The 15,705-nt window shown below is 40.8% G+C and overlaps 1 protein-coding gene across 1 annotated transcript in view; it reads left to right on the forward strand.

The window, feature by feature from the left end:
- The window catches only part of SYNPO2L (synaptopodin 2 like), an 89,684-nt gene that overhangs the window by 40,029 nt on the left and 33,950 nt on the right, over window positions 1-15,705 (forward strand). Inside the window, exon 2 of the mRNA XM_075842746.1 lies at window positions 8,119-8,270. Coding sequence (XP_075698861.1) covers window positions 8,119-8,270 — 152 coding nt within the window. The remainder of the gene's footprint in view (window positions 1-8,118; window positions 8,271-15,705) is intronic.

Genomic DNA, 15,705 nt, shown 5'->3' on the forward strand with positions numbered 1-15,705 from the left:
GCCCGGGGCAAACATCCTGCTCGATGTTTGGGCGATTTCGCCCGAATGTCCCATAGAAGTCAATGGGGGGAGGAATATTTAATCGTCAGGTTTTGCGGTGGGACCCGCTACGCAAAATCCGCCGTGTGAACAGGGCCTTCCTGCGATTGTTAGTATCATTACTTTTACAGTTCACATCCTATTATGTACTTCCTGACCTATAGATATGTATCACATACGTTTTACAAGTTGTAAAACATGTTGACTGTCTGTGATTTTTGGCTAAGGATCTTGGCAACCCTGGTAAATTGTTCACCGAGATGAACAGTGTTCAGCCGTCTGTTTGGTGCCATGAGCAAGCACCAGTGAAGCAGTGCTGCAGAACAAGAGAAAGGCTCAATTCAGGCAATACAACAAACAGCCTTCGGGCTTCACTCACTCTCTCTGTCGCAGACGGCAGAGGGAACTCACTGGCATAAGATCACAGTGACGTCATGGAATAGGAATGTAGACCCAGAGGGGAATCTTATTGGTGCCGCAGTAACACTCTGTCCTCACTCGTCTCAGTCCAAGGCAGCCATTGTGTGGGAATCACTTGTCCAAGGATAAATAAAACCGACCTACTTGTGAAATGTTGGCAAGCGCCAGTTGTTAGAATTTTCAGAGAGTGGAGTATAAGCCAAAAAACAGGGGACTAAATGCTAAAATTGGGACTAAATGGCTGGTTGTCGCTGGAGGTTAACTGAGGTTGCTGTCTCCTGTTTTTCTTCATTCTTTTTTAAAGTGTAGACATAACCAAACGCTCATTTCATGCTATACTTTGAAAGGTAAAAAACAACAACCTTGAAAGCAGTATCCAAAAGTACTGAATGACAAACGTGAATATGCTTGACAAAAAAGGTATACTTCAGTGACATCTATTCTGAAAACGGTCTTTTTTTTTGCGTAAAACATAGCATATTGCCCTACACTGTTACCTGCATTCAAAAATTTATCAAAATCATTCATCCAAGTAGCTTTCTATTCACTAAGTTTGTTGTAATTTTTTTTAAATTAAAGGCTATGTAAACCTTTAAAAGCGTTTTTCTTTCTTTTTTTTTTTAAATAAAATTGTCTGTGTTTGGTGCAATTTTGTAATTACATTTTATTAAAAACGTGTTTAGTGTCAGCGGGTCAGACACGCAGGATCATGCTGTTACCGATCCCATACAAGTTCATAAGGCCAGATTCACACAAACGAGTTGCACCCGTGCGGGACCCGTTTTCACAGATCCCCATAGACTGGAGTCTATCGAGGGATCTGTGAAAACAGAAGAAAATAGGACATGGTCTATATTTTAACAGACACTTCACATGGTCTGTTGAAACCATTGAGATACATTCATCCGTGTGGTGGCCGTTGTTTCAACGGCTGTCACACGGACGTATACTACGGTTGTCCGAATTCGGCCTTACTTAGATGTGATCGACTACAGGTGGATTACAAGCAGGACCCGCTAACACTAAACCCGTCAGTACCACTTACCTGACGGATTCAGATCTCAGCTCACTATCCAGCTGCACTGAATACAGGATACAAAGCAGCTGTATCACAAAAAGTAAAAAGCATTTTTAATAAAAACAAATTAGAAAGTGGTACCAAAAACACTGCTACACATTTTTATTAAAAAAAACCAACAACTCTTTCGAAGGTGTACATAGCCTTTAACCCCTTAATGACCGCCGATAAGCCTTTTCACGGCGGTCATAAGTGGGCTTTATTCTACAGCACCGCCATTCCACGGCGCTGCATCAGAATAAAGTAAACAAAGCAGGGAGACGTCAAATCTCCCTGCTCTCAGCTGCCAGAGGTAGCTGAGGGCTGGGGGTGTCCCTGCTCTACCGGGTGAGATCGATATTAGTACCAATCTCACCCATTTAACCCCTCAGATGCGGTGCTCAATAGTGGTTTTGGAGAAAGGGAGGGAGCTCCCTCTCATCCCACTGACACCCGGCGATAAAATCGCTGAGTGTCTGTGTCTCCGATAGCAGCCGGGGGCCTAATAAAGGCCCCCAGGCCTGCCCGTAGTAAATGCCTGCTAGGTCATGCCGGAGGCATGTCCTAGCAGATGCCTGTCTGTTTTACACGGACAGGCAGTAATTGCAAAAGTATTGCAGTGTATTATAATAGCGATCGGAGGATCGCATAGTGAAGTCCCCTAGTGGGACTAGTAAAAAAAAGTTGAATAAAGTTAATTAAAAAAAAGTGAAAAAATAAAAAAATGAAAAACCCACTTTTTCCCTTTACAAAATGCTTTACTATTAAAAAAAACCACAATAAAGCAAAAAAGTTACACATATTTGGTGTCGCCACGTCCGTAACGACCCCGACTATAAAGCTGTTACATTATTTAACCCACACGGTGAACGCCGTAAAAAATAAAAAACAATGGAAAAATTGCTGTTTTCTGTTAATCCTGACTTTAAAAAAATTTGATAAAAAGTGATCAAAAAGTCGCATCTACTCTCAAATGGTACCAATGAAAACTACAAGTTGTCCCACAAAAAAAAGCCCTCATACAACTGCATCGGCAGAACAATAAAAAAGTTATGACTCTTCAAATATGGAGACGCAAGAACAAATAATTTGGAAAAAGAAGTGTTTTTTCTGTGTAAGTAGTAAAACATACAAAAACTATACAAATTTAGTATCTTTGCAATCGTAACAACCCGTTGAATAAAGTTGTGTTGTTATTTATACCATACGGTAAACGACGTAGATTTAGGGCGCAAAAAAAAGTGGTGACATTTCAGGTTTTCTTCTATCCCCCCCAAAAAAAGTTCATAAAAGTTAATGAATACATTATATGTACCCCAAAATGGTGCTATTAAAAAGTACAACTTGTCCCGCAAAAAACAAGACCTTATACAGCTATGTCGATGCAAAAATAAAAAAGTTATAGCTCTTCGAATGTGACAATGGAAAAATGTAAAAAATGGCTTGGTCATTAGGGCCCAGAATCTAAGCAGGGGGAAGGGGTTAAAGGACATTCTGTTACAGGAATGGTGATGGATTGAATGCCAGCTGCGAAGATGTCATATCCTATTTAGAGTGAGCTAGGACTGAACTATAGATTTTGAAAATCTACTGCACAAGTAAGGTTATTCTAATCAGAAATAGATTCTGGCGTCATCCATTTCCGAACTATATACATCATAGTCTGACCTACAAAGCACCACTATATACAGCCCCGGTACTCTTTCTGCTAAACTAGAAAAAATCCAGGGTGCATTTTTATAGACACAGGAAGATGGAGAGACATCTGACTACATTTATCTACCTACCGGATGGCGATCCTTGTGTCCCCCAACACATACACTGTCCTCATTCACATTAGATTGTTGTTGGCTCCTGTTGACATCATCGCATGTTTAGTACAAGTAAGGATCTGTTCACATCTGTGTCTGTGGCTCCTTCAGGAGCCTCCGTAGCAGATTCAATCATATTTGATGGGAAGAAGATCACAACTTGCAGCGCTATTCTCACTGTCAAATTTACGGACACCACGATGGAACCAACAAACCACATATAATTCAATTGGATCCGGAACTAATTTTCTGCTGCTCCTATGATGGAGCAGAACAATTATATTGAGAATGCAGGTGTGAACTCAGCCTTATGCATGAAGTATATGCTGCAGTGGCTGGGGAAGAGCCCCTGCCAATTTTTTTGCCCAGGGGTCTCCATCCAGTCCTGAATATGAGGGCATATTAGGTTATAACAACAACTTTTTAAAACCACTGTTTTCCACAATCTAATTAAACCAATTTCCTAAAGATCAAGTTATTTTTGTTTTACCAAAGTTTAGATTGTCATGAAATCAGTAGAGACATAGGGAATATTTGCAAATTTGCTCTAAAATTTGTGACTTTTTACTCCTCTGGTCACTTTTCATAAGTGGCAAGAAAAATGGGTGGGGTTAGGAGCGAGGGGCCACCCTTGGTCTGACACATTTACTATAATTTACATCAGAAATTGGCGCTAATTATAGCACAAATCTAAATTTAAATTTCTGAAAGAAGCGTGCAACTTTTTAATCAATTTGGCTTCTCATGCTGACATGGTTAAGACTACACTATGATTTACTATATAAATTGCAAAAAACCATGGCCCACATTTTTCAAAAGTGTAATTTTAGCCAACTTTTAAAGCTACTTTATTGACATATGCTGACACTGTGTCTGCCCCTTTGATAAATCTGTGAGAACATACATCACTGCCATTAACTTTCACACTTGATTAAATCGCTCCACTTTTACTAGGCCAGGGCCTGTGTGGAGTAGAAAGGTAAGTTTAATCCTTTACTTGCAACTTTTTAAAAAAAGTTAGCATTTAAAAAAATGTGTCTAAGGCCGGGTTCCCATGGGAAAGTTACGCTGCGTAAAACTCACGCAGCGTGTCTGACCTGGATCCCGCAGTACATACCGTCTAAAAAAACTGCACCACCTTGTGGTGCAGAGTTTGGAATGTCATTTCCGCTGGGCAGAAAGTGTTCATACTTACCCCCTCTGTCTTCTCTGTGCGTAGTCGGGCCTCCCACCATGATGTTACAGGTCATGTGATGCTGCGGTTAAATGGAAAGAAACGTCATCCCAGGAGGCCGAACTGCAGAAAGGGGGAGGTCGTTCTGTGTAAGTATGATTTTTTTTGTTTTCCGTAGTTTGCGATTTTTGCGGCGTCATCACTGCGAATACGCCGCAAAAGTCGCAACACTTGGCTTTCTGTTGCACGATTTGCATCCCCATTGAACTCAATGGGGAAAACCCACAACGGAAAATCAACTAAAACACAGCATTAAAACGCTAAATTAAATTCCACACCGCAAGTAAATTTATTAACGTTTACGTTGCGTTTTTTTCCTTAGAGTGGGCATAAGATTTTCTAAATGTCATCCACCTTGATGCTACTGTAAATGCTGCGGTATTTCCGCACAGAATTCCGTTGCGGAAATTCCGCAGCGTTTACGCTACATGGGAACCCAGCCTAAATCCTGGCCAAGCAGTAAGCCTCTCCCACTTTTATGCACCATTTTTAGAAACTGATGTGCATTACACAAATTGCATTACATTCTGGCGCAAATGGTTAATAAATATGTCGTACAGCAGATAGCACAATTTGGAGTAAAATGCGCCAAATAAGGTGCAAATTAATTGATAAATGTGGGTTACTGAGCGATCAAGCCCTCTTCAGAATGGCTAAAGTTTTATTCCAATGACTGTTATTACACTTTTATTCCAGCCCAGGTGGTTTGACATCTAGTTGTCAGAGTCCAAAGAGAGTATGGGCAGCACAGCAGAACATAAACCTCTAGGGTATCAGGGTGCAAGCCTCCAGGGATCCGACTTGTAAATCCCCTGTAAAGGATCTGCCTGACACAGCTTCTGTGTCGACGCCCGTGGTTACTCACTCTGCACCTGCTCCTAAGTCTTGTCGAGTGACCCCTTCTTCCACCAATCAGCCTGGGAGGCTGAGGAGTGGGAGAGCCTATCACAGCCTGGCCAGACGGAGCTAGCTCCCGCCCTCTGTCTATTTATACCTTCACTTCCTGCTCCTCCTTTGCCTGTGATTCTTTTAGTCTGTTTCCTGGCCCTGCTGCTGCTGCTTACTATTTGTCTTCTGCTTCATATTGACCCTGGCTTGACTGACTATTCTCCTGCTCTGCGTTTTGTACCTCGTCCACTCCTTGTTTGACTCAGCTCGTTCACTACTCTTGTTGCTCACGGGGTTGCCGTGGGCAACAGCCCCATTTCCCTTAGCTTCTGTTACCCTTGTCTGTTTGTCTGTCGTGCACTTCGTGAGCATAGGGACCGTCGCCCAGTTGTACGCCGTCGCTTAGGACGGGCCGTTGCAAGTAGGCAGGGACTGAGTGGCGGGTAGATTAGGGCTCACCTGTCTGTCTCCCTACCCCGCCATTACATCCCCAAATGTAAACAAAATAGAAAGAAGAGGCAGCACTCCAAAGTTCGTATCAAAAATGGAAAAGGTATTTATTCACCCATCAGTGCAAAAAGATAGCAACGTTTCAGCTGCTCCATGCAGCCTTTGTCAGAGTGATCATGTTTGTGACCAAGTAAATGGTCATATTAGGGTATGTTCACACGGCTTATTTTTGGCAATTTTTCGGGCCGTAAACGGAAAAACAGCCCAAAAATTTGAAGCAGATTGCATCCAAGCATCTGCCCATTGATTTCAATGGGAAAAACGGCGTTCCGTTCCGACGGGGTGTTTTTTTTATGCGCCCGTTTTGTGAAACGGCCGCGTAAAAAAAAGTGCCCGCGAAAAGAAGTCACTTCTTGACCAGTTTTTGGAACCGTTTTTCATTGACTTTATAGAAAAAACAGCTCAAAAAACGGCCGTAAAAAATGTTGCGAAAAACGCAAGTTGCTTAAAAAACATCTGAAAATCAGGAGCTGTTTTCCCTTGGAGCTATTTTCAGGCGTTTTTTGCTAATCGTGTGAACATACCCTTAGGCACATATGATGCTAAGAATAATTGTGTAAGGCTGGATTCACACACAGCGTTTTGCAGCAAGATGTTACATTAAAGTCTATAGTGAAACATAAAATGCACTATAAACAACTGCGTTTTGGTTTGTGGCAATTTTGAGGCAATTTTGTAGACAGTGGCGTTTTTTTCCAAATGCGGCATGCTCTGGGTATGGCGTTTTGTTCAAGCGTTTGTCCCATGGCTTCTCTATAGGATTTAAAAAATGCCAGAACAAAGTATGTACAAAATAACACTAAATGAAAAACACCATAAAACGCTATAATAAACGCAGTTACATTTTGCAAAAATGCTAGCTTTTTTACATTTTTTCATGTAGTTTAAAATGCCAGAAATAAAAAATCTACTTGTGGTGGTTGCCATTTTTCTTTGTCAGAGAAATTGACGATCCAACCCCATTTGCACCTACAACACATGGTGAGTATAGTCAGATATGTCACTACCAACAACTGCAAAATCAAATCTGCAACCTACAAAGCACATTGCCTAAATAATGACGTCAGCACGAGTTAATCTTCATCATACATAGGGTGTGTTCACATCGGCGTCGGTTTCCGTTGATGGATTCCGTCAGACCTTTCCATCAGGGGAACCCATCAACCATGCCGTTGTTTTGACTGAATCAATAGTGTAGTCGACTGCGCTTTTTCGCAAAAAAAACAGAAACCTTACGGAACGGAGACAAACAGAAACCATTAGCGACAGGAGCATTACCATTGAAATCAATGGCAATGCAAATGGAAAGCTATGGTTTCCGTTTGCCTTTCCATTGATGGGTTCCCCTGACGGAAAGGTTTGACGGAATCCATCAACGGAAACCTAACGCTGATGTGAACAGGCCCATACATGGAATTCCACAATGAAAGGAAAAACTGTCAGAGATTTACAAGCCTTTTATTGGCTTATTGCAATTCCATGGCATCAGGATTAGAGTGAAGTGTTAATTATAATACAACATAAGAAACGCCACACATTACATGAATGGTTATGACTGGTAATATAAGTAAATAATATAAATAACTGTCTGCAATTGTCGGCCTCTTTGTAGACCAAGCCCATGTAACACTAGTAATCATTAATTAATCAAATGTTTGGTTATGTTGACTTCACCCTACTGTAGTAAGGATGTTACTAAAGGGTAAGCCTGACAATGTGATTCGTTATTATTTTTAATTGTTTTTAATGTGCTAGCTTTATCAGTAGTACATTGTTACCTATTTTCATTATATTCCAAATTTCTATTATACGCACGGTTGCAATCGTTTTATTACCATCGTTGTATTATAACCACTGGCCGTATCAAAATGTGGTCCTCTGCTGTTTCTGGTTCATGTCATCATACACCTGTGTCCTGGGGCTTTGGAGCTCACTGTTTTCCCATCCTTTGTAGAAAAAAGGGCAGCACTACCCTCTTGCTATATATCCCTCAATGCTTTAGAGAGAGGGACTTCTGTTGAGGGGATCATAGTATTTGTATAAGCTGCTTTAATAATATGAACACCCTTGTTAACAACAGTTGCTTTTCCACTTTTTTCTGCTCTAACTTTTTATTTTAACTTTGTCAATATATGTTCCTCCATATTCGTAACTTGCAGGTACGTAAGCGCAGCAAGGCGTGTCGTGGTGGGCTGCGGGAGAATGATGAACTGACTGTGATCAATGGGAAACCATGTGTTGGATTATCACATGCAGAAGCAATGCAGCTGATAGACTCATCAGGAGGCAGTCTCCACCTGCGTGTCAAGAGGTAAAAAGCGGAAAAAAATGTACACGCACACATATATACTGTATATATAATGTATATATACACATACATTCATTCAACTTTGCTATTGCCGAATACGAGATTTAGAATAAGGTGAAGCCATGATAATGTGATCTGGGGCACTCAAAAATGGAGCGTGAAAAATGTGACTGGACCTTGAGGCTGGGTTCTCTGAAGTGCACCTGTGATGCGGCTGAAACCACGTTGACATGTAGTTTGAAGCGTATTTAAAATTCACTGCAGGTAAAAGCACTGCCTTGTTAAAAAGGTTTTCCAGAGATACAAAATTTTTGTAGGTTTTCCGTGTCAAAATGAAATAAACTTCCTAATATGCATTCTGTCAAAAATCAGAACGCATTTGTTCATATTCACCCTACCCCTGGCCGGCCGGAAATTCGGTTTTTCATCCTAGTGTTTTTTTGCTTCAACACAGGCTCGTGCATGAGCGTTATTATGCAGACAGACCTATGTTGTTACCTCACTGAGTATCGACACAGGTCTGGCATTGAAGCATAAGCAAAGAATGAACGGCGCGGGCATTGAGGAGGATGTGGACCAATAGGCTGCCTCAAACCCATGTTTACGTCAGAAGTCCCAGGTTTCAGGCATCCTATTGGTCCACAGACTACTCAATGCCCGCCCTGTTCAATTCTCTGCTTACGCCTCAATGCCTGCCCCATTTTCTTTGTGTTCATGCTATTCGTCAGTGCTAGTACGCCGCTCGCCCCGAAAATTTTGTGTCCCTGGAAAACCCCTTTAATGGCTGTGGAGGTAAACTGTCGTTTAGATGTGGTCATTAAAGTGTAGCTAAACGTTTAACAAACTTCTGACATGTCATAGTGACATGTCAGAAGTTTTGATTGGGGGGGTTCCGAGCACTGAGACCCCCAACAATCGCTAAAATGAAGCAGCTGAAGCGCTCGTGTGGCTCATATCGGCTGCAATTCCTATGCAACTTCAGAATCCAAACTCAGGCTGTGTTTTACTCATGTGGACGTTGACCTGGACCAATTTGAGACACATAAAAAAGCAAGATGCATGGACCCAAAAAATATAAAGTACGATTACTTTTGTATTTGTTCCTTCTGCCCACAAACTTACCAATAAAGTGGACATGCAAGATCTTGACATGTCTACTACAGTAATTGATTGAATGCTCTATAAAGTAACAATTCTGTAGCATCTTTTCTTGGAACTTTAATCTGCGCCATTTCTCTTTTATTCCTCCAGAAATGTATGAATAAATTGACACATTGTGTTACTATTCCTCTTGTCAATGGAACGTGTAACCTAACCACTGTGACACTGTCCAATCCTAGTCTATTGACAAGAGGAATGGTAACACCCTGTTGTCAATTTATTCATACATTTCCAGGAAATGGATCATGGCAGAAGAAAGGCACAAGGCCGTCTTTCTAAGAAAAGATAGAAAAGATACTCCAGAATTATTATTTCATGTGGATTAGACATTATTTTATGGGGAAATGTCAGCAGATCTGACAGATCCTCTCTAAGTTCTTTGTAGTAAATGTCATGGCCAGGATAATTTTGGACATAGACCCCTCCACCTATTTATCATTTGCCCTCCTACCATTAGATCTAATATAACTGGTGCTAAACAATTTATGAGAAACATGAACATGAGAAAAACTGAGCACTTTGATGATGCTGATTTCTCAATAACAACCGTAAAATGTATTTCTAATGCCGACTGTAAACTGCAGAAATACGACCTGTAAAACCTTCTTTTCCGTAGCATACAGCTGATTCGAGAACAGGCATGAGATATCATAGTTTATTATAGCATCAAAGTCAACAGCTTTGCATCTGAAAATAGCCATCCCCTCACCCACCTTACTTAATCTCAGCATGAAGGACTCTCTCTCCACCTGTTGGGGTGAAATAGCATCACCCCAGCAGTGAACTATTGATTTCACATGGCATTAACTGCTTCTCTTGACAGCTCACATGTACGTTGCTTGTTGGCTGAACGGTAATGTCTTTCCAACAGCTGACTGGCACCAGTGCTTTGCCACTGGCTACTGATAGCTGTAGAAAGATCTCAGACGGGAATGTATCCTAATAATTTTTCTGCTATAGTGTATAGCCTTAGCCTGATGAGGTACACATACTGCATAAAAGTTAAAATATATTTTGCATAGAATACAGGGATTTATGGAAAAGCATAAAACGAGCACCAATCTCTATCTTTGTTGGCATAACTTACATTGCCACTAATGAAATGGGGATGGAATAATTCTGTGGTTGGTATACTGTGCAGATGTGCTTTATATTATATTTGAAGGAAGGACCGCCATTTTGCCAGTGATTCTTTAATTTGTAAGTAGATGCTGTGTACTGACAGTGGCACCGGTTAATCCTTTGGTGAGTGAAAGTTTTTTTGCACAACTATGCTGATGGGGTAATGGCCATTGTATGGTTACCCCAGATCTAGACAGTATTTCCTCCCCTTGAATAGTCGCTGATGATTATTGATGACAGGTTCCAGTTGTCACCATTTAGAGATTAAGAAATTACAGTGTGCATAGAGTATAAATTATTGATTAAAGGGAACCCATCAGCAGTTTTGAGGCCACAAAACTGCTGACAGCTCAATATAGGGCAGGGGGAGGGAATAGTAATGATACTTTTTGTCTTGGTCATGGAAATTGCATGACTGAGAAATTTATGTTTAATTCTTCTGGCGTCGCGGTGGCAAGTGCCACTGAGGCGGGCACTTGATGTGCCAGTGCTTCTCATCTCTTCCCACTGCACACTGCAAGCCTTGCTACCCTGCTCTGAGTGACGGCTTTAGCGGTCTCCTTATTGGCTTCTAGAGTCATCACTCATGCACTTGCATGACCGAAACAAAAGGTAATATTACAATTCCCTCCCCCTAATGCACAATATCCGATTTTAATTTTTTTAAACGGATTATCTAAACTTTTCTTCTTTTTGTAATGTTAGAGAAATTTTGACCATTAAATATTACAAACAATTCTATTTTATATATATTTGTATAGTGCATACCTGGCCATAACATCCCACTGATCCCTCAAAATTACCCTCACTTTCAGCCATCCATTATTCACATATTTCTTACTTCTTCCCTCATATGCTCCTTGGCACTTTTTTCTTTTTATGATTATGCTCTTTTGACCCTTTGGACATATATATATATACACTTTGTATACATTTAATGCTGGTCAGAGGTGTAACTTGAAGCTTCTTGGCCCAATTTAAAATCTGTAACAGGACCCCCCACCTTTGCCAATTATATTACTCACTTATTTTTTTATGTGGCACAATGGCATTTGGTCTCCCTCAGCCATTATGGCCCGTATGTGTCAGCTTCTTCTGTATCCCTGGTACTTTTTCTACGGCTTCTGGTATCTTTATATTGTCAAACTAATGCTACTGGATGTTTTTATTCCAAAAACTTCCACTGAAGAGGTTGCCCAGTTTATTAAACCCATCTCCATACACCTTTTGAGAAATTCTGAGTTAAAAGAGGGGCATCCACTGTTCAGTACTCTCATCCCTTGGCCAGAGTGGAGAGCATCCCTTGCTCTGAAAGACCTGTCCTTTCCTGCATTACACAGACAACGCATTGATCATAATAGGCACTGTGTAATGCTTCATTTCCCCTGTGGTGGCACTGCAGGGAAATTGAACACTTACTGACAGATTTCCTTACAGCTTACAGCTGATCGCTGGTGGTCCCAATAGGGGGAAACTTTGTGATTAGCTTATTTTCAAGGAACCCTTATTACAAGAAGGGTTTGTCCAAAGAGGACAACACATTCGTATAGTCATGAACGGTCACCCAATTATGCTGAAATTAGCTGGATTGGCTGTCAGCTATATTACGTTAGCAGAAACCTCTAGAGTTATCATATCAAATGCATAATGGGTGCATAATACATTTTTTACATTTTTGGTTATGTGCTAAGGGGTTTTTCCTACCAAAAAAAGTGTATAGGCACTGCACCAGATAAAAAAAAAAAAAAATCCTCATCTTTAGTCCATCAACAGTTGCAAATATAGTGACATTTCGTGCATAAATTTACCTTTCCCAAGCCCAGGTGATGTTGGTGTTATTCTATTTGAAACATCTCCACAGTTAGATATATCAATTTCATCATTTGTCACCCTCTTTAAAAACTCTTTTCACAACACAGTTTTGACGATGTTACAAGGAGGAAAATCTCAGTCTATGTAAGTGGTGGGTAAGGATTGGTTATATTTGGTGATTTCTGATATCATCACATGGGAGAGCTGCTTACAGAATAATAAAGTCAGCATAGCATGGAGCATTGCACAGCATTGCTCGAATACAGTTCCAGAATAATACCACCATACATTGACCAAACAGCTATGCCATTACATGCTATAAAGACTAGCCAAGCGGCATACTGTCAGGAAATCGTAGGTTGGTGATCAATGCTAATGTACTCGAAAGCAGATATAACATAAATTGTCTAAGTAATGACATGTCTCACTGGTCATTATGGTTGGTGAGATGACTGTTTATTGCCACAATAATTCTGTAATATAATAATTTTAATTGATCAAATCACTAAGACATGAGCAGTGATATCATAATAGGCATAACTTGCATCTAGGTGTTTTGACAAGAGAGATATTTTTTATCCTTCTGTTAGATATTAAATTTAGTTCGGATTTAACTTCTTCCCGCCGCAGCCATTTTTCGGATTTTAACTTTCGTTTTTTCCTCCCCACCTTCCAAAAGCTGTCAAATTTGTTATTTTTCCATCAATATTGACATATGGGGGCTTGTTCTTTGTGGGATGAGTTATAGAATTTCACAGCACCATTTATTGTACCATATAATGTAGTGGAAAACGGGAAAATAAATATTTGTGGGATGGAATAGAAAAAAACCAGCAATTCCTCACTCTTTTAGGTGGTTTTGTTTTTACAGCATTCACCGTGTGGTAAAAATGGCATGTTAACTTTATTCTGCGGGTCAATACGATTACAGCGATACCAAATTGATATAGTTTTTGTTATGTTTTACTACTTTAAGGGTATGTTCACACGAGGTCATTACGTCCGTAATTGACGGACGTATTTCGGCAGCTAGTCCCGGACCGAACACAGTGCAGGGAGCCGGGCTCCTAGCATCATAGTTATGTACGACGCTAGGAGTCCCTGCCTCGCTGCAGGACAACTGTCCCGTATTGTAATCATGTTTTCAGTACGGGACAGTTGTCCGGCAGCGAGGCAGGGACTCCTAGCAACGTACATAAGTAGGATGCTAGGAGCCCGGCTCCCTGCAGTGTGTTCGGTCCGGTGCTTGCGGACGAAATACGTCCGTCAATTACGGACGTAATGACCTCGTGTGAACATACCCTTACAAGGAAAAAAGTGAATAAAATTTGAGTTTTGTCAGCATATTCTGAGAGCCATAACTGTTTTTATTTTTCCGTCGATTTAGCGTTATGGGGGCTTAATTTTTTGCGGGGTGAGCTGTAGTTTCTATTGGTACCATTTTGCGGTACATGAGACTTTTTGATCACTTTTTATTTTATTTTTTGTGGGAGATGAAGTGACCAAAAAACAGAGATTTTGGCGGTTTAAATTGTTTATTGTTTACGGTGTTCACCGCGCAGACTAAATAATGATATATTGTAATAGTTCAGACTTTTACGGACACATCGATACCAGTTATGTTAATTTTTTTTATATTGTTCTTGTGGGAAAATGGGAAAAGGGGGGGTTTTTGAACTTTAATTTTTTTATTTATTAAAAAAAACTTTATTTTTACAGTTTTTTAAACTTTTTTTTTACATGTCCCCCTAGGGGACTTGAACAAGCGATCACTGGATCGCTTGCACGATGTACTGCAATACTGATGTATTGCAGTATATCGTGATACTGGGGGTTTCATAGGAGTACAAAGATGGCGAACCTGGGGGCTTTCATCAGGCCCCTAGGCTGCCATGCCAACCAATGGCACCCCTGATCGTGCTGTGGGGGGCCGCTGGAACGTTACAGCATGTCGACCCCCTGTTTTTAATTATTTAAATGCCGCGGTTGATATTGACCGTAACATTTAACGGGTTTAACGAGCGGGATCCCGCTTGTTACCTGGAAGTGTTAACTGTAACACACATCCGACCCGCACGTTCTATGGAGCCCGTGAGCCCGCCCCATACTCCCCCACCCGATGTGCGCCGTATATATATACTGCAGAGTTAAGGAAAGAGGAACTGTTAACCCTTCTGACATGTCTGTTTTAGTAAATACTCTAAAGCAACTCTTTTCTTAGAACTCAATGTTGTTCTGTTCCTCTGTTATTCCTCCTGGAAATGTATGAATAAATTGACAACTAGGCATTACCATTTCCCTTTTTAATGGGGTGTGTGCCTACTCACTCTGACACTCTCTAATTGGTACTGACAGCGTCAGACTATATAGGGACACAACCTATTGACAAGGGGATGGTAATACCTAGTTGTTAATTGATTCATTCATTTCCAGGAGAAATAACGGGAACGGCACAATACAGTGTTATAAGAAAAGATGCTCCAAAAAATGTTAGTTACATATACAAGGTCCTCTTTAAATATTTCTGGCCATATCGTTCTAAAGATATGGCCCACTTGTGTTGGCTCCCTCTATACTAATTTTCTGTAGTGAGCTAACAGGGTGTGAACTACCCTCAAGCTGCCTCGCGCTGATTGGTTGGCATCAGTGGCAGGGAAGCTAGCTCCACCCCATTGGCTAACTACAGAAAATTAGCAGAAAGGGAGCCAACACATCATATTTCTAGAACAGGGGGGTCCAGGAAAAGAACAAAATAGCACTGGAATCAGGGAGACAGCGCTAAACCAGTTCAATTTATATGACCAAGTGATAGGTCCTCATCAAGGTCTTTAGTACAAGCAGTTTACAAAAAATAATATAATCCATCATAATTTTTTCATCCTATAGGGTACTCTACATTATGCCCTAGATGTGGTATTATAACTGCCCCAGCAGATGGTGATCTTCCCCCTGGAGATTTTAGGTTTAGGTTTACCTTACAGCCATTACATGAGGTCACTACAATGCAAGCATGAAGTAAAACTTATTTTTAACCAGCAGAGCTGCCTGCCTGTAAAAGAAAATGACACACAAAAATGTGATGAGTCTAAAATGCTTTGTGGCTCAGTGAAAGACCCACTAGATGAATACGTCAGTAAAAACGAAATGTCCCAATACAGACATGAACAGAACATCAAAGGCCAAATCTACATGACTACAGGATTTTTTTTTTATATTATGGGTATCTATCATTATATCCTAAAACCATAGGTGGACATCCCATATGTTCAATCTGTACAGCTGCACAGGGGCCTAGTAGTTAAGGGGTCCCCACTTTTTTTTTAAATTCAAAGCCACTTCCTAC

This window comes from Rhinoderma darwinii, chromosome 11, assembly GCF_050947455.1.
Source record: "Rhinoderma darwinii isolate aRhiDar2 chromosome 11, aRhiDar2.hap1, whole genome shotgun sequence".
Taxonomy (NCBI): Eukaryota; Metazoa; Chordata; class Amphibia; order Anura; family Rhinodermatidae; genus Rhinoderma; species Rhinoderma darwinii.